Genomic DNA, 21,122 nt, shown 5'->3' on the forward strand with positions numbered 1-21,122 from the left:
TAGAAATCATGAGAACAATACTTTCGTTTGTCAGGCACTTGTGTAAGTCTAGTCTTTTATTATCTTCTTTTTTATTAAAGCATTTAAAATGACAACAATTTATACACATGGATGTCATAGGTTACGTAAAATAAAATAGATTACATGTATTTCTGTTTTTTTAACTCATAAATGCTTTATGAAATCCTGTAATTCTAAGAAGCCTCCATATATGGTTTGGAAACTATTTATCTATGGCAAGTCAAGTTATTGCATTCCCTCAAAACTAACTTTTAAAAATCTCCTAAAATTACATTTTACACATTTCACCACACATAAATGTATGTTCTTTTACCCTTGAGAATAGCAGGGTATGCACTTTACGGTCGCCCGATCGCCTATGGTTAGTCAAAATAGCATCGGGCAAGTCAAAACCGTATCACATGTCACCCACCCGGCGAACGAAAATTTCTGCATATTGTATTATGTATCAAAATGCAAATAACTAATGCTTGTAAGAGATTGGAAAGTTATTTTTTATTTATTGTTTTCAACTGGTTTCCTATCAGTATCTGCACAACCAAACCCATATAGGACAATAGCGACCACTTCCCCAGTCTATCGAGCAGTCTAAAACAATTCGCAATGCCTCGGCCGGTTTTGATTATGTATTTGGAAAATCTCGGCCACGTAAATGTATTCGTAGGTTCAATCGGAACACCTCGGCCATGTCCGTCTTTACTTTCCACTTAGTTACAATCGGAACAATTCGTCACATTCCGCTACGCTATGTTTCGCAGAAAGATTTTGTTTATGACCCTGAGGTTTCTGAAGTACATGTACATTGTGTTGAAACGTTTTCGTTTCTTACGGAATATACCAAGTTATCTGCCAAGGAACCAAAGTTCATCTGAGGTCAGTACTGTGTTTGTGACTTTGTTAAGATATTGTGTTATACCTCTCTTGATGTGGTGTAAAGAATGATTATCATTAATCTGTGTCAGTCACACTTATTATTATTAACAGAACAATAGATAAAGTATATGTTCTAACTTGTTTCAAAATATAACAGTATTTATTGGTTAAACTTTTAATCTGCCCTTTGAGTGTGTAGATTTCTAAACAGTCACGTTTTGTAATTAGTTCCCCGTTTGATATTGGCTCACATTAACAAATGATACTAGCTCACTTTATTGTATGATAATGACACAATATTCTACTACGTTATTATAGTGATTTACTTTGTATGGTTTAGAAATATTGTTGTTATTGTTATTATCTGTTTCATAATTAAATAGTGATTATGCCTTTAAATTGTGTTGTGTATTCATTTCTCTAGTGGATGTGATTACTGAGTGTATAGATTGCTGTCAGCTTAGTATTTGTTTAATTCCTCATCATACTACCATAAAAGCACCGTATTCATTCCAAGACCAAGCCTTGGTAAAACATGCCAGATGCAGGGCTAGCCATGGCACTTGCCAAGTTCGCCAATTGAGAATTTTCAAAACAATTATCGAATTTTATTTTCATTTGGAGAATAAATTTTAGGTAATACTTGTTATTTTATTACAAAATATTTTTAAAGTTTAAATAGATAATTTGGCAAATGTTTCTGCTCACCCAGAGTTAGCCCTGTAGATGTTTGATTGTGTGGGTCCCGTGACAACATAATAATTATAATTTAATTACAACGTTTGTAATAAAACTAAAACAAGTTTTGTTTCCTTCTTTTGTGTTATTATTATTGTTTGTATGATATAATAACATGTTTTGAAAGTGCAATTTAAGTGAGTTCTCTTTTTTTTTAACTAAATTCGGAAGGAAGGAAGAAGGAAATGGAGAAAACTTGGAGTGTTTTCTCTTTTATAGAGATATTACCTGTCCCAAAACAAGTGCATCCCCCCCCCCCCCCCTCCTAGTGGATTGGTCCGAACATCCTAACAGTGAATGGGATGGCCTAAATCTTCTACTGCATGCTCCCTTGTAGTTTGAGTTTGAGGACAGGTAATATTGAAAAGAAATGTTTTATTTAACGACGCACTCAACACATTTTAAATGAAATTCGGTGGAATAGTGCCTATGGAGTTTCAATCGGACTGCACAAAAAATGAAAGAGAAAAGTGAAACACATCTATCAGTCATTTAGTTTAACACAAGGCACAAAGTTATTAATTAATGTAACTGAATATGTGTACACTAAAATAATATATATATAGTCACATGATCTTCCCATCCAGTTCATAGATACCATATTTGGCAGATGCTGTGCCAGTAACCACTCCCTGTAAAATACAATAAAAAGTAGCAGTATGTACTTCTGTCTTTTTTATACCTAAGACATCTAGTGTTATAACAAAATATTTAAACATTTGTAATATATGATAAAAATTAATTGGTTAATATTATATACAGGATAAAATGTAGGTTAGGGGTTACAGTTATCAACCTTTTCACAAGAGGACAAAGTTGTGCTATTATGCTAGCCTCCTCCATTCTCATAAAACGAACATCATTGTGAAAAAAAAACCCTGATAGGAGTGATTAATTGCTTCCCTACCTTAGTTAATGAGGAGCAATTTAAGATATTACCATACTGAGCAGTGAAGATTAAATCTTTAGTAGTACTTTTCTTTTTAACTTCACGTGCAAAGGGGCGCTCAATATTACTGTCCTGGAACTAGTCTCAGGGGAAGGAAGGTTTTATTAACAACGCACCACTCAACACATTTTAGCTCTGGTTATATATGGCATCAGACATATGGTCAAGGACCACACAATGAGAGAGAAAATCTGCTGCCACCACGCCATGGGCTACTCTGTTCTATTAGCAGTAAGGGATCTTTCACATGCATTATTTCACAGACAGGATAGTACATACCCCAAACTTTGTTAAACCAGTTGTGGAAGGAAAATTAGACCAATGAGCCCACCGAAAAGAGTGATGGAGATCCAGAGTGAAAGATTCCCTTAAACTCGTACCCAGTTTAATGTTACATTGGAGCAATAGCGGTGTAGCAATAGACTGGGAACCGCTAAGTTGCTATTGTTTTGTTGAAATTTCCCCCCCTTCAAATTTTATTTGAGATATTGATTCCACATCTGCAGAAAATTGATACAGGTAGGTTTATCATTTAATAGTAATGTCAGAAACTCTTATAGATTACTACTAAATATTAATTTATGTCAGTATTACACAAAAATAGATGCTGCAAATCGTTTTGCCAATTCCTTTTGATTGCAAATTTCACGATTTCGATTGGGGTGTAGCAATATAGACTGGGAACGAAAACAGTGTCGTCAAAGTTTTTTATGTTATTTATGAATTTCATTTAAGTGATATACTAAATTCTCAGGTGGGATACCAGATTTTGAAATGTTAGTATCCAACTGGGATACTGCCCAAAATGTTTAATCTCGAACACTGATTAGTGGTTATAAACCCATGCAATAAACCAAATGTTAAAACAACTGGTATGTGGTTCTGTATGTGTACTAGCTCTAAACTAACAGTTTCACACATTTAATATCACAATTAATTTATTACATACTTGATAAGATACCAATTTTGTTGTGTTTTCTTTTGTCATTGTGCTAAGCGAATCATTGCCATGTTCAATATCTGTCACAGTCTTTTCTTCCAACCATTTCTGAAAACCACAAAACAAATGATTTACTACCTTCATCATTACTGCACATTGTACAGAGGTGATTGTGAGACATAGTATACATGTTACATATATTACACTTTTACAAATCATGATATACATATATAGGAATCTTCTAAGGGCTGTTTTATACCAGGTGAATGTGAACAACCTTTTCCACTCTGACTCACAACTAATTCACATGACCTTAATGTCAACATGTAGATTATGGTTTATTACATTTAAAAAAATCATACTACCATATACACAAAACATTTTGTGGCTAAAATCGGTGGCGTAGCATGGGTTGCCAGCGCCCAGGGCAATGCAAGTATTGCGCCCCCTAACCAGTGGACCATTAGCACTCCCCGAGTCCCTTCCACCAGTCCACAATATGCCACTGGCTAAAATAATATTTAATTGAGCTTTCATTTTACATTTTTGCGAGGAATTATTTCCGCGACTATGTCTCCCAATAATGCAAAAAATGGCCAATATTTACCAGACTTATTTTAATGACAATTTTTTTTATACACTCAGTCATTCTTGCCATCATGACGTCCGTGTGATGTCAGTGTTCTGGTAAGACATGCATATCATTGATCAATCCCATGCACAAGATGCAGAAGATTGAAAAATGCACATCACACCAAACTAAATAATCTTTCCATTCAGGTCTACAAAGGATATACTAGTAATCCAAAATACATTTGTATGGCCGACTTTCCAAATGTACGACACTCACAAGACAGATGTGACTGAATACAGAGCGATTGTTTATTATTGGGCCAAGAACACCAAAATATTGATGTCAGTAGGAAAAGAGATTTGCTCGTAAATATCGCAGAAATATGAGCACTCTTGTCAGAAATGGGAACAGCTCCAGCAGCCTGTGATATATTGACACCAACACCCAACTGTCATACGACAGAAGGAAATGTATTATTTAACGATGCACTCAACACATTTTATATACGGTTATATGGTGTCATACATATGGTTAAGGACCACACAGATACCGAGAGGAAACCCACTGTCGCCACTTCATGGGCTACTCTTTTCAAGCAGCAAGGGATCTTTTATATGCACCATCCCATAGACAGGATAACACATACCACGGCCTTTGATGTAGTACCAGTCATGGTGCACTGGCTGGAGCAAGAACGTCATACGACAAAATTACAGATATAAATATATGATACAGTGTTCTGTATATACTGAAGTGTGATGTAACATGTTTTGCATCTATAAACATTATTCACAGCTAAATCGGAAATAAGTTAGCGTGCAACTGAATTCACAGTGCAGTCAGCATGTTTGCAATATATTTTGTTTTCATTGGTGAACATATTTGCGTATACAGTAATTGAAAAGTGTAGACACTCTCCCCTACCCTAAATACACATCTACACACCACCTATCAGTATACACTGGATAAACATAATTTTTAAAAATAGATATGTGCACAAATTGCTTTGTTGTTTTAAACCAAGGATGTAGAATACATTTGTTTTTGTTTCTTTAGTACTTTTCAATCCAGATCAAGCAGAGAATTTGCAAAACAGGAGTGAACAATTGGGAAATTCCCAGGTGTTCGCTTTTGCAAACTGCCTTGCCTCCATGTTTTCGTGATGGAGATGGTCTAACGGAACCCATTCATCATGTCCACGACTGCTTGGTGGAAAGCGCTTCCTAACTCACAATTTATAAAATTATTAAACATACATTTCAGGGGTGGAGAAAAGCCCTTTTTTCCTGGTCTGGGACCTATTCTCAATCTCTGAGATTGAAATTATTTTTTAAAAACATGTCATGTCATGTCATAGGGTTTTACGTGCACATTCAAAACAAGCTGTTGTAGCGCATGCCTGTCATGGGCACAAGAGCCGGCCTTGGCCGGCTCCTCCATCCATGACAGGAAAGGTGGGGGTGGGGGTGGGAGAGAGGAGGGACCGCCTGCACTGGCAGGTGTAAGGGAGCACCAGCAGCCCGACCAAGTTGTTAGCAGGTGGGGGTGTGGGTGGGGGGTGGTGGTGGTGGTGGTGGTGCTATGGAATTTTTAATAGAGCAATTATATGCCAAAGAGAAAAGGTGCGCTTATTTTATTTAGGAAATTTGGCACAATTTCGAAACATGTCTTTGCTGGTCCCACTTTTATAATTCTTGTCGGTCTGAAGCACACTCCAATTAAAACAAAGGACCCAGAGTTTGCAACTGATAGCAATCATTGTCCTGTCAACACCTGTTTACGGAGCCCTGTCAGGTCGAGTGTCCGAGTCCGAGGCAAGACGCTTTTGTGAAATACAAACTGCTTGAAATAGCATAAAATATTCTGAAATAATCTATAAATGTATTTATTGTTGACTGTTCAATGTAGTGTATCTAATAATTATAAAGGACTTTAAAAAAAAATAAAAAAATCCACCTTTTTTAGTTACAAGTAGAAGTGAGCAGACTAGCTACACCCGCTACATCTCTAGAGCCAGTAGAGGTCAAATGCCAACCAATCAGCGACGTTATTAATCGTTTTGTCTAAACATGTGCTAGCTCAAGCTGTCAAGCACTTCAACGGTGTCATCTTTTATTAATTTTCAGAACACAGTACTAATTATTAGTACTTTTTATACATATATGGGAGTTTAAATTCATAACTTTTATTCTTTTTAAAATATTATTTATTCCATTATGTCAAATATATATAATTTGTGGGCTATTTAGCTGATGTGATCAAAACAATTTTTCTTTCATATTTTGATGTTTATCGTTTCGTGTTCATGATTCAAGATAAAAATATACAAACATCAGTATGATTTTTTAAAACACTATTTGACAAATATCGTCTTTTAAATCATTTTATAATTTTTATTCCTTTCTCCCCCCCCCCCCCCCCCCCCCATCCCGTAGTGATGACATCAAATGGGACCGATTGACAATTTTATTCACCTCACCCCTGAAACATTTAAATCAATGGTAGAATACCAACCTGTATGCGAATGGTAAATATGTTCACTTTATCAGCTGCATGCATCTCACTGTTAGTCCATGGAACAAACACTCTAGTTGGAACTGAAATACCCTAAAAAAAGAAGAAGGGAATTTGCTTTAATGTGCATGAAGTCATTTGTCAAAATTCCAAGAGCAAAGTACCACTTTCAGATAATCAAAAAGGAGAATTCTACAGAAATAAATGTCTCATATAAATAACCGTATCAATGACACTTGGGATATATAGTTGCACCTACATATAGTCTATAATTGTTTATCTCAATGCATGTTTTTAAAAAAAGTAAACTAAAAACATTTTTTAAAAGAAAGATGAATTAAAATTTCAATTTAACAAATTTCTAATTTTTATAACATACACTGAGATGAAAAAAAAATTATAGACTAAATATAGGTGCAACTATAAACCAAGTGTGAAGGTGAGACAAAATTATAAATCAATAAAATTTACAACAATTACATTGTAAATATTGGTGCACACATACAGGGTATATACATTTCATTTATTCAGAGACAAACTAGTATTATCGTATCTACTGAAAAATATAATTGAAGATGACACACTAACAATATATTCCCGCAACCCCCCCCCCCCCCCCCATCTTAAATTACCCTACATGTATACAAGCAGACCTGTTTAAAAATGTGTGATCTCTCCAGCAAATTACTACTCTTTGGTTCTCTTTTCTTTACATAAGCATTATAGAACTGGTAGCTTGTGTTGTCTTACACCCTCACCCATATAAGAGACAGTTCTGGATGAGCTGTCATTGTTAACGTTTACATTCATTTGGGTAGCACAAACAACACCTCTACAGCAAATAATTCTTTACAAAAGTGAAAATGTTAAAAAGCAGTTACATAAAACATATTATTACAATTAAGGTTCAATATAATATATTATATTTGACACTGGTAAGGACACATTTGTAAATAAAGTATTACAAAGTGAATAAAAGGTACATATAAACATACATGTATGTTGACTCTCTGTTTAATTTCAATAAATAATTATAAATACATGCAATATGACATGGCAGTACAGGTACCTTTTGTAGCGTGGTTGGACAGAGATTGGAAGTACGACACGACAGTACAGGTACCTTGTGTAGCGTGGTTGGACAGAGATTGAAAGTAGGACACGACAGTACAGGTACCTTGTGTAGCGTGGTTGGACAGAGTATGACATGACAGTACAGGTACCTTGTGTAGCGTGGTTGGACAGAGATTGGAAGTAGGACACGACAGTACAGGTACCTTGTGTAGCGTGGTTGGACAGAGATTGGAAGTACGACACGACAGTACAGGTACCTTGTGTAGCGTGGTTGGACAGAGTATGACATGACAGTACAGGTACCGTGTGTAGCGTGGTTGGACAGAGATTGGAAGTAGGACACGACAGTACAGGTACCTTGTGTAGCGTGGTTGGACAGAGATTGGAAGTAGGACACGACAGTACAGGTACCTTGTGTAGCGTGGTTGGACAGAGATTGGAAGTACGACGCGACAGTACAGGTACCTTGTGTAGCGTGGTTGGACAGAGATTGTAAGTAGGACACGACAGTACAGGTACCTTGTGTAGCGTGGTTGGACAGAGATTGGAAGTAGGACACGACAGTACAGGTACCTTGTGTAGCGTGGTTGGACAGAGATTGGAAGTAGGACACGACAGTACAGGTACCTTGTGTAGCGTGGTTGGACAGAGATTGGAAGTAGGACACGACAGTACAGGTACCTTGTGTAGCGTGGTTGGACAGAGATTGGAAGTATGACACGACAGTACAGGTACCTTGTGTAGCGTGGTTGGACAGAGATTGGAAGTATGACACGACAGTACAGGTACCTTGTGTAGCGTGGTTGGACTGAGATTGGAAGTAGGACACGACAGTACAGGTACCTTGTGTAGCGTGGTTGGACAGAGATTGGAAGTATGACACGACAGTACAGGTACCTTGTGTAGCGTGGTTGGACAGAGATTGGAAGTATGACACGACAGTACAGGTACCTTGTGTAGCGTGGTTGGACTGAGATTGGAAGTAGGACACGACAGTACAGGTACCTTGTGTAGCGTGGTTGGACAGAGATTGGAAGTACGACACGACAGTACAGGTACCTTGTGTAGCGTGGTTGGACTGAGATTGGAAGTACGACACAACAGTACAGGTACCTTGTGTAGCGTGGTTGGACAGAGACTGGAAGTATGACAGGACAGTACAGGTACCTTGTGTAGCGTGGTTGGACAGAGATTGGAAGTAGGACACGACAGTACAGGTACCTTGTGTAGCGTGGTTGGACAGAGTATGACATGACAGTACAGGTACCTTGTGTAGCGTGGTTGGACAGAGATTGTAAGTATGACACGACAGTACAGGTACCTTGTGTAGCGTGGTTGGATTGAGATTGGAAGTACGACACGACAGTACAGGTACCTTGTGTAGCGTGGTTGGACAGAGATTGGAAGTACGACACGACAGTACAGGTACCTTGTGTAGCGTGGTTGGACAGAGATTGGAAGTATGACATGACAGTACAGGTACCTTGTGTAGCGTGGTTGGACTGAGATTGGAAGTACGACACGACAGTACAGGTACCTTGTGTAGTGTGGTTGGACAGAGATTGGAAGTATGACATGACAGTACAGGTACCTTGTGTAGCGTGGTTGGACAGAGATTGTAAGTATGACATGACAGTACAGGTACCTTGTGTAGCGTGGTTGGACAGAGACTGGAAGTATGACACGACAGTACAGGTACCTTGTGTAGCGTGGTTGGACTGAGATTGTAAGTACGACACGACAGTACAGGTACCTTGTGTAGCGTGGTTGGACAGAGATTGGAAGTACGACACGATAGTACAGGTACCGTGTGTAGCGTGGTTGGACAGAGATTGGAAGTAGGACATGACAGTACAGGTACCTTGTGTAGCGTGGTTGGACTGAGATTGGAAGTACGACACGACAGTACAGGTACCTTGTGTAGTGTGGTTGGACAGAGATTGGAAGTACGACATGACAGTACAGGTACCTTGTGTAGCGTGGTTGGACAGAGATTGGAAGTACGACATGACAGTACAGGTACCTTATGTAGCGTGGTTGTACAGAGATTGGAAGTAGGACACGACAGTACAGGTACCTTGTGTAGCGTGGTTGGACAGAGTATGACACGACAGTACAGGTACCTTGTGTAGCGTGGTTGGACAGAGATTGGAAGTACGACACGACAGTACAGGTACCTTGTGTAGCGTGGTTGGACTGAGATTGGAAGTACGACATGACAGTACAGGTACCTTGTGTAGCGTGGTTGGACAGAGTATGACATGACAGTACAGGTACCGTGTGTAGCGTGGTTGGACAGAGATTGGAAGTACAACACAACAGTACAGGTACCTTGTGTAGCGTGGTTGGACAGAGATTGGAAAAGACAAATTCCTTCTTTGGGGTGATCTGTTCCTGCCATGCCAGGAATTTGTGTTGCTGCAAAAATGGAAAGATAATATTTAACATAATGTGGATGGTAAATTTACATAACATAATGTGCCACTAAATAAGCAAGTATGTGTAAAATAGGTGTATATCTCTTAGAAATATATATATATATGGTTACCAGTACATAAAAAGAGGATTCATCACAAATAGTTTTAATATGAAAAATATTAACTACATGTGAGTCTGTTAATCGGTATGTTGAGGCTCCTCCATATTAAAACACATATATTCCTATAATACTTCCAAAATAACATTTTAATTCAAAATTTACTATTATTTAGTACAATTTACAGTTCTAAAGTCACCTTTGTTGGTAATATGACTTCATCATGACTTGCACAAATGTATTTAGATAATTTAGTGAGGCCATACAAGAAATTAATATTTCATGACATTAAATTTAAAGAATTTAAAGAGGAATGAATGAATGAATGTTTAACGACACCCCAGCACGAAAAATACATCGGCTATTGGGTGTCAAACTATGGTAATGCAAATAAATAAAGTGATGATCAACATCAATATAAAAATTCAAGACAAACAAAAACAGTGTAAAGAACTGTGCAAAAACACAAATATCACAGAATTTTACGGATACTGAATTTTATACAAAACTTCAATTTTGTGCTGTATTGGCCATTCTCAAAGAGAATGTTACACCCCTGCACCACGGTGAGGTTACAGCACACGCAGGGGAATTTAAAGAGGACTGCCACTTCCCAAGATGATACACTTTTCCTACTTTCTCTGTAGGACAGCCACTTCCCACGATGATACACTTTTCCTACTTCCTCTGTAGGACAGCCACTTTGCATGATATACTTTTCCTACTTCCTCTGTAGGACAGCCACTTTGCATGATGATGCACTTTTCCTACTTCCTATGTAGGACAGCCACTTCCCACAATGATACACGTTTCCTACTTCCTCTGTAGCTATGATACACTTTTCCTACTTCCTCTGTAGGATTGCTACATCCCATGATGATACACTTTTCCTACTTCCTCTGTAGAATGATTACCTCTTCCAAGATGGATACAAACTGGCACAAGATAGAGCTCAGTCACAGGTATACAATAACGACTACCACTGCACAAGTTTCCACTAAACTGATTTGTAATGTTTTGTTTTTATCATCATTGATATAGTTACATTGTTATTATTTATACGAACTCACTCCCACAAAAAAATCCAAATTACATCAAAAAGATGAACCAAAATTTGGTTACCTTGATGACAATGAACACATTCTCAAGCTGGATCAGAAAAAGATGATCTTTCTTAACCCTATAAGTATAAATAATCAGATAGATAACAAAGTGTACATGTATATTTATGAACTAATAATTATAAGACCATCAAAAACATTGAAAAACTGTACCAACAAGAACTGTGTGCAATTAAAAGTCCTGCATTCCATAAATTCATTCAATGAATAAAGAAATATTTTTTTTTAACAATTTAAACATGATAATAAAAAAAGAAATATATATATATATAATAATTTATTTAAAAATTTTTAAATGTGTTTTAGTTCTTTCTCAAGCACCGAGATAAACATTCCTAGATGCAACTAAAAACCATGTTTCATTGGTATAAAACTTACAATTTATGACAAATGAAATCAACTGTGAAAACTTAATGTTGGAGCTACATGTATCTAAATGCAATATTTGATGCTGTCAAAAAAGTAATAGTACTTACAGTTATCTCGTCATGGCAAAAACAAATATTAAGCATGTAATCACACTATAATTAATTCACACTTTCACATGTCTCAAGCAACTAAATTAAGCATACATGTAACATACACGTATCTGTAATAAGGCCTCTACAAGTACTCAAGTAAGGGGCGAGTCTAGTAAGACTTGAGTCCGTTCAAAAGACTAGAGTACCCGTGCAAAGAAGAGCACTCCTATTTAATTACATTTTTATGTCATTTTGAAATATGCTTGCAGGATACAGGGTTATGAGAATGTGTGGAATGCAATACAAAGGAATGATTTGGCATCCATGTTCAGCACTTGAATTAAGATGCATTTTGCTATTTTACTGTATTCCTTAGTCTCATACATCAAGAATGCAGTTCTTTGCAAGTTCAGCATTTTATCAATTTCACGATATGCGATACTAGGGTTGGGATGTGAGAATATTTTTAGTCTTTTTATTTTATTTAATAATTAGTATTTATAAAATCAGGGAACATTTCAGAGATCACCATACAATTCTGAAATGTTAAATAGTAGTTGCTACTCAATTTTCAAGTGATCACCAACTGTCGCTAATAACATTTTTCAAACAAAATGTTAACATTACCAGAAAATGGTACTTCGTAACTTCAGCAAAAACCCCAATATATAAAACAATATTTTTAATCCTCCAAAATCTAGAATTCTGTATCAGTTACATGTATAACAATACACAACATAAAGGCATGTGAGTCTGTAATAGAGGTCCATTGTACATAGAATTAATCTAAATGAGATATCTATGATCTGATATATATATGTCCACTGTGTATAAAACTAATTTAACTGATCTACAGGTATCTGCAAAAGCATACAGCCTGTAAATAATTGAAAAATTATTGGATTCAATAAATTGATGTTCAAACACATATAAAGTTGTAGCAACTGACCTGAACACTTCACTGACGGCAGACACCAGTCCACAAATGTTAACCAGGCTTCCACGTGGAAGGTGATCTCTGCAACAGCACATTTACTTCTTTCATTCCAGAAACATCGAAAATAAACATTGATAGAAAGAACTTACGTGTAAAAATGAAGTAGGGAATAATGTCTAGATCAGGCTTCAAACTGAACTTTAAAATGCATGCTGGCCAGCAGGGTGAATTAACATTAAATTATACTGGCCCTTAAACTTAAAGGAGTACTATTATTAAAAAAATAAGTGTTCTTTATTGGAAAGATGTCTATCCAAAATTCCTATATCAATAAGAATTTTTTTTAAAAAGAAGCATAATCAAAATTGATTTTTAAAATTTGGATTATTTCTACTTTATGGAGATGGCCATCTTTATGAAGGGAGTTGTCTCCCCATAACTGAATGTGACGTTACTGCCAGAATACTATTATTTGACCTGCAAAAATGGATTCCTGATAAAAAACTTCTGCAGTACTATTTTATATACCAGGTACTCTGGCATTAACACTATCACCCGGCTATTACACAGTATGACCACTCAGATCCGGCAGATGTTTTTTAAATACATCAAACACTAAATTTATATCAGATTTAACAAATTACACAAAAAAATATGTTTAAAGGAAGATGTACTGAACTAAAATCTTCCTGTTGGAATGATACACATTTCTCTTCTTGGGCAACCAATTATCAATTTTCAACCATATATGATGTACTTGCTTTTATTAATAATGCATATTTCACAAATTGACCCTTTCTTGTGACTTTTACCACAGGTCACAACTCAATTTGTGTCTTTTACATGTATTACTGGGAAAGACAATGTTGGCCACAGGATTTCGAGGACAAAATTGTTTATGTTCTGGTAGCATGTTGGCAAACTCACAGAACATAAAGTCAGTGTTTCTGCCAGAAAGACATTTTTGGGTATGGGGTTATGCAAATGAATGCAACCACAGAAAACAAATGTGTTATGTTTAGGGTTAGGGTTAAGAAAATAATACAGTAATGATAGTCATTAATTTTGTCAAAAGGTTAACTTAAAACAAACAAAACATTTGCACCATGCATACCCGTTTTACCCTCTGGCAGAAACCCTGAAAGTCCATTACTCATTATCATGTAACATGATCAAACATTACCCATTTTACCATGGGTTACGATTATCACACGGAACTAAAAGTTGTTCAATAAAATTTGCAATCCTGTGGCTTGTATAATAGACAAATTGATATTTAGATTGTTGAATATATGTTTAACAAAACCTCAGCACAAAAACAGAGATCATGAAGACAACACTATTGATAAATGAAAACTATTACATCTATAAATTAAGAAAAAATCTCTTCAACTTACTTGTAATGTAAAACTAGTGCTGCCTCTTCCCCAGCAACCACATTTAACACACTAGTTCCGCTCGACATGGCAGATATTTCTTTATCATGTCTGTCTTCCGGTTCTTGTCTAAAACCAAACATATATTATTATTATGCTGAAACCATTGTATGTTTTGAGTTCATTCCTGGTGACTGCAAATGTCAATAATAATTCCTTAGCAACAAACATATGATGTATTTAGCAACAGCAAAGTTGGGTCTGAAGTGACCAGCAAAGTTGGGTCTGAAGTGACTAGCAAAGTAACTCAGTGTCTTCTAGCCATATCATTTACTTACAAGTGAAAATAAGGCTAGAGTGCACTTGGTTTTAAAAACTGTCAATTTTCTATAACCAAAAGGTCACCAAATACTGTGTCTAAAGCACACACATTGTTTTTTTTAAATCTGATGTCAGACCTTTAGTTTAACCTTTATTGAATTCAGTTACAATATTAAACGTATATGTTAGCAACTAGTATGGACACTAAAATAAGAAACTTAACAACCTTATATCCAATAGAAGCTTTCTGTCCTTCGAAAAAGGGTGTTAGGTTTCTTCTTGTAGTGTGTGTATTTTATCCACTCCCTGGGAGTGTTTGAGCGAGCAGTCAGAATCGACAGAGAACTGTTCTACACATTTTCATAAACATAAATACGTAGAATCCACATAGGCATAAATGTCCGATTCAATTCTGATAATTTTAGAATATTCCATTTTATTTAGTTTGCACTGAGATTAAAACTCTTGATTAGTATTTTAGAAATGTGTTTCGTTTTAGAATGACCAATCAAGGGCTCCCCAAAAGTTACAAATTAATCCTTCTACGAACAATAGCGAACATTGATTGACGTTTTACAAATGAATCGTTGGTACCATTTTGGCATTGTTTACACACCAACATTCGAGTGAGAACAGAGATCAACAAATGAAAGTAGACATCGATGTATTTTTGGCAATTTATTTAAAACTACATTCCCTGGAATATTTTTATTATTTAAGCATATAGAACAGAAAATCTAATTACGTTTGGTGCATACATGATGCCGCACTCCGCATTGGTTTCACTACGCTGGCTTATCCAGATCAAAAACAAAGCCATGATTTTGAAAGTGGGACACTTTTGACGGGCTCGTACCAATCTCGGTTTTCATTGGCTTATCACAAGTATAGAATTCCCCAACAAGAGATCACGTGAGATTTCGCAATTTTTGAACAAATGTAACTGTCTTGATTGAGGGGTCGTCTCATATCTCCAAAACATATTTATATCCATAGAGGTATGGTACAACGCCTTTCCAGGGGTCGGTGAGTGGGGGACTTGCCTTGAAATTTTGACAGTGGCCAGCTGTTGGCATATGCGTTGCATGTAAGGGGGTGTTACTAATTACGTAATGCTCTAGGGGTAGAGAAAGAGGGTACTGTGTTCGATTTACGTAACATTTTTCAAGACTATATGTTATTTTTATTCATTACTTAGACCTAAAAAGGTGTTTTTTGGAAATGCGCGGTCAGTCTAGGATTGATCCCCATCGGCAGGTATATAAAAAGACCATGGTATGTGATATCCTGTCTGTGGGATGGTACATATAAACAATCCCTTGCTAAAAAAAATGTAGCGGGTTTCCAAGGCGCGTGTGCAGGGATTTCAGCGGGTTTGGGGTTATAGACTATGTTAAGCGAAGTTTATATGGGGCCATGCTCCCCCAAAAAATACATTTCAATTTTTTTAAGCTTGGGCAAGTAAGGGTTTCGATCTCCAATATCCTCCCCCTGCACATGCATCCGATTCCTCTCTAAGATTATATGTCAAAATTACCAAATGTTAGACATCCAACAGCAGATGGAAGGAAGGATAGGATATGTTTTATTTAACGACACACTCAACACATTTTATTTACGGTTGTATGGGGTCGGATGATTACTAAATCAATGTGCTTTATCTTTGATGTCGTTAAACACACACACACACCCCCAACTTTACCCGTTCCAAACGAAATAATATTTATTTGAATTTGTTGATTTTAACACGTAAAATTAAGAAGTGAAAACGTTCATTGTCTACTTTAGTATATTTTATTTTTAAAAATATATACATGATTAATGTGTTACTAGTATACAAACTAAACTTTGGAAGTTCTACTAACACTTTATAAAATATCAATTCTGAAATAGGAAGGTACGACTGTCAATAATATGTTGTCAAGATCAAACCGGTTTTAACTACAGCGCAAGATTTCTCTTTTAATTTTTTGAGACGAACCCTACAATTTGAAATCGGCAAACGCACGTGTTAACTGAAACTGACAACAGGCTGTCGTTTGTGCTTTGCCGAGCTATGGCGGCACAGGCGACGAATCAAGCGTATATACATTTGACGATATCCGTTCATAGATAACACACACTTTTTTAAAAGTGCATTTGATCTTGTATTTCACATTTGTACTTGATGTTATAATATGGTAACCAGATAATGTAACTTTAATGTTTCCATAGGAAGAAGAAAAATGTCTAACAATTGCAGGGCTTATATGGCCTAATTTACGGTCTTTTGTGAACTTGCCTGTAAAATATAGAGCTTTTTAGTGCTAGATCATCAAAATAGGGACTTTTTAGGGCAACCCTTCAAATTTAGGGCCTTTTCAAGCATGTGCGAACCTTGATCCCATGACTGGTACAGTTAAGACTTAATGTATGTGCTGTCCAGACTACGAAAGTGTACAAGATCACTTGCTGCAATTCGACAGGAGACGCTTCCTCTCTTATTCTCTAGATCTAGTGTCAAAATAACCAAATGTATATTTACCAAATAGTCATAATTTAAGAAGAGCCCAGGCATCGGTGTAAACATACATTCCTTTTCTTTTATTCCTGTATCCAAAGTTACTTTAAGTACTACTTTTCAATGAGCTGTGGCTCAATGTTAGCAGCTACTGGGGTACTTGGAGAGTGCTGTACAGTACTGTAGGAACATAAAAAAGATAAAGTTTGTTTTGTTTAAAAATCACTAAATAATTTTGATTAATTAATCATCAGCTATTGGATATCATTATAAACATTTGATCATTCTGAAACATAGACTTCAAAGAAAATTTATTACATTTTTTGCATTAATTAGGCCAAATAAAATATATGTGGTTCCGGTTTTCTGACTAACCCTATTTTCGCCGACCCTAAACATTTTCCCACGAAAAAAAAAGAAGTCTGTTTTGTTTAACAACACCACTAGAGCACATTGGTTTATTAATCATCGGCTATCAGATTGCAAACTTTTGGTAATTTCGACATATAGTCTTAGAGAGGAAACCTGCTACATTTTTCCATTAGTAGCAAGGGATATTTTATATGCACTACACCACAGACAGGATAACACATACCATGGTCCTTGATATACCAATCGTGGTGCACTGGCTGAAACGAGAAATAACCCAATGAGCCCACTGACGGGGATCGATCTCAAACCGACCATGCACAAGAACTTTACTGCCATTTGGTTTACTGTGATGTGAAATGCACAATCTGATTAAAATTAGCTCTACTAGTCTATTAACCAGAGAAGCTAATTTTAATCAGATTGTGAAATGCATAAACCTGTCTAGCGGACCTTTATCTGCTAGGTCTCGCTGAACTCTGCCCAGGTGTTCCGATCACAAAGGCTTCACGTGATTCTGACGTGCTCAAAAACGTTAAATATATATTATTAGTTAATTTCTTTGAGAATGAGAGCAGTATCCAAACGTAAATAAAATATGAATAATAATGTGTTACAAAGAATATATTTATAAATGTCTTTAACTTTAAACTGCTGTAAATAACGTTATTCCTTATGGGCATTATAACATGTTTTATTTCAGAACCAAGTATAACCAACTTGTCGTTTTGTGTGTCAACAAGCAATTTGACTTCGCTAGATGTCATTTTTCATGTTACACTTTGGGTTATCACTAAATAATAAAATGTTGAGTTTAAACAAAATAATTTTTAATTATATTATAATGGAATGCATGGGAAGGGCATGGTGGCAAACCTGGTACGGTACCACAGCATTTTTCTTGACGTCGACGCCGTAATATTTTCTGGGCATAACGGCAAGTAAGGAGAGCAAGTACGGCAATTGCAGTCAGTGTCATGGTGAAATCTGAACCATGAAGTATCTGTAATGAGTGTTTTACTAGCAGACACCGTGACAATCATATGACTTCAATAACCAAATACCAGTACAGTTAAAAACAGCTAGACGGAAATAGTTTTTGAAATTAAGTTTTCTTTCAAATTAGTCTTTGAAAATCATAGAAAAAAAGTATTAAGAAATATCCGGCGTATTTATGAGTGGGTAAAGTTCAATCTTGCTTTCTAAGGTCAACGACAGTAACTTTTCGCACCCTTGTTTTGGCTTCGTACACAATAAATATAACATATCAAACGGTAATTTTTTGAGTGAGTGAAGACTTTCCCATGCTCCTATACCACTAAGGCTTCGAGCATGTCCACCCCGGATTCGGTCTCTGGAGGCCAGGGGCCCAATCCGGGACAGAAATAATTTTTGGACATAATATATTTGACAAAATGTACTTTTTATTTCGTTCATCTTTTAAAACTTCAAATTAATATTTTGTTCAGAATTATGAAAAATAAAAAAAAATAAAAAATACTGACCTGTAAACAGCATTGTCTGCTTGTTATAGAAATTTGACAGGGGTTAAGGTTGATAGACCCATTTTTATTTTAATGTGGCAAAGCATTGTAATAATATAGCTAATTTTTAATTTGAATGACGTCAGTATTCCAATGACGTCACTTAGTATCTCCTTACAATAAGTTTAACCATAACTGGGCACATGACATTTCTGTTTTAAAGGAATGCTTAAGGCTTTTGGACTGGTAAGCATATTCAACAATATATAATGCACATTATTGTTTAATATCAACAAGTATATTATTATATTTAATTAATAAAACATTTAAATGTGGCAGCTATGATATGTAACTGGCGCAGCCATTTTGTTCCATTCCAGTGAATACGCCCTCTGGTGAGCTGGTGGTTACGTAATACTTAACGCGTAACGTCAGGAATGAGTATTAGAACTAGAGAAACAAATAGATACTACCTGGTTTTTGCGGGATGATAAAATAGGCATGCATTGCAATGTTCTGTAATATTATACATCCCAGTAAGCCAGCAATACATATATATTATTTTTCAATACAAAACAAACCACCATTGTAAAAGTGGCTGCACAACAAGTCGAAATAATTATACCATGTTTTGTACTACGTACTGAAATGATACATAGAGTTTTCTTAGTTAACTGGTCTATTCTGGTAGTTGCTTCCACCTGTTATTCCTGATTGGCAGGTGTGTCTTTGACAGGTAACCAGACAAGCCAATTAATTACAATTGTCTAGACACAAAATACATACCGGTATTGTGTAATACTACCTGTCGCCCCTAAAATGGTAATGGACATGTTTTATTACTGTAAATAGTTCTGTAAAACTATTGATTAACCTTCAAGCTAGAGTACCAGACACCCCGAAAAGAAAAGAAAATGGCTGCCCCCAGTTAGCAGGAATAATAATGTCTTTTTTATCAACTCTAAAATTTCATTTATTAATGTGTCAGTATGTGTTGGTGGTCCGGGTATGGATCTTTCCAACACAGAAGGCTCATATTTGAGTTTACTCTCCTTTTAACTTTTAAGAATGCTGGAAAAATGCCACTACAAAATTATTAAAGATGAAAATTGCTAATTGACAATTTGAAAGTATTTAAAAAAAATTGTTTGAACATTACTAATGCACCTGAATGTGTTTGAAGAAAATCTTGCAATTAAATAAATTGTACCTTTTACGAAATATGGATTTCAAGTGAAATTATAGTAAGATGTGCTATATTTAATGTGTACGAAGTCAAAACAAGGGTGTCAAAAGTCACTGTCACTGACCTTAAAGGGACATACCCTAGTTTTTAAACACTAAGGAATATTTTTTATTATTATAGTTATTCCATGTCAAATCAACAAATCGCCCACGCACTTCGGTCTCAGATTCACTTGAAATTTGTACCAAACATGCCTCAGTTATCCACATGAACAAATCTCAAGTTTGAGTTCTGTATTTTAAATAGTTTTGAAGTAATGGACATTTTTCCTAACTATGGTAAGAGTTAAATTTAGCTGAAAATTGGCTGCCGTAATTTTCCTGCTAATTTCAAAGACCTATTATCTCAGGACATAATGCACTTGGAGCCCTGAAAGTTTGCATGGACACTAATGAGGTTATAAAGGACTGATTTACAGCAGACTGGATACAAATCAAAAATGTCGAAAATACAAGTTTATTTAATATTTCACGAGCACCCATTTTCCAGACTCTAAAACAATGTCTTACATTCACTGCACACACACAACCTTTTTTGTCTACGAAGTCTACCCCAATCACTGTATAATTGTTAAGGTTTACATCTATATGCTGTTTAGTTATGGAATAGCACCCTTCCAAAATCAGCAAAATGTCATATTGGGAACATTTTCAATGACGATTTTAGCTACAAAAAGCCCGCCATTATGAGTTAATGGTTTTCGTACTTCACACTATTTGTTAAAGAGCACCATTTCCTTTTGATTTTAAAGGTGCATTATCACATTTAATTACTCTTGCACGTTATTGTATAGTATTTTGATATGACCGTTTGACACACTCTAAAAAAAGAAAAGAAAAAAGAAGATAAATGAGGGTTTTTAGTTACAATTAACCGTTATATTTGGATATTATTTTATTTATTTGTTATAAATAATTATAAATTAATCGATCACACAAAATAATAAATAACTTTGGAATATATGTAAAAAAAGAAAGAAAAAAAAAAGAACTTGCACGACACGTAAACATAGTTGGATACGACTAGATTCCTGCTTTATGAGTATCATGTACGTCGTAACAAATTTTATGAAATCTGCGAATCCACAA

At 35.8% G+C, this 21,122-nt stretch overlaps 1 protein-coding gene across 3 annotated transcripts in view; it reads right to left on the minus strand.

Moving 5' to 3' along the window:
- Window positions 1-20,712, minus strand: part of LOC121383402 (CST complex subunit CTC1-like) — a 55,061-nt gene extending 34,349 nt beyond the window's left edge. The window contains exons 1-8 of one of the 3 annotated variants that reach the window (XM_041513418.1): window positions 20,616-20,712; window positions 14,136-14,243; window positions 12,751-12,819; window positions 11,342-11,399; window positions 10,015-10,101; window positions 6,610-6,702; window positions 3,531-3,629; window positions 2,203-2,264 (exon numbers count right to left, since the gene is read on the minus strand). In XM_041513418.1, the coding sequence (XP_041369352.1) occupies window positions 2,203-2,264; window positions 3,531-3,629; window positions 6,610-6,702; window positions 10,015-10,101; window positions 11,342-11,399; window positions 12,751-12,819; window positions 14,136-14,203 (536 nt within the window). In that variant the 5' untranslated portion in view covers window positions 14,204-14,243; window positions 20,616-20,712. Of the gene's footprint in view, window positions 1-2,202; window positions 2,265-3,530; window positions 3,630-6,609; window positions 6,703-10,014; window positions 10,102-11,341; window positions 11,400-12,750; window positions 12,840-14,135; window positions 14,244-20,543 lie in introns of those variants that run through there. The other 2 variants (XM_041513410.1, XM_041513428.1) reach the window with 2 other exon arrangements.
- Between the last annotated feature and the right edge of the window lie 410 nt (window positions 20,713-21,122).

The sequence above is a fragment of the Gigantopelta aegis genome, chromosome 2, assembly GCF_016097555.1.
Source record: "Gigantopelta aegis isolate Gae_Host chromosome 2, Gae_host_genome, whole genome shotgun sequence".
NCBI lineage: Eukaryota > Metazoa > Mollusca > Gastropoda > Neomphalida > Peltospiridae > Gigantopelta > Gigantopelta aegis.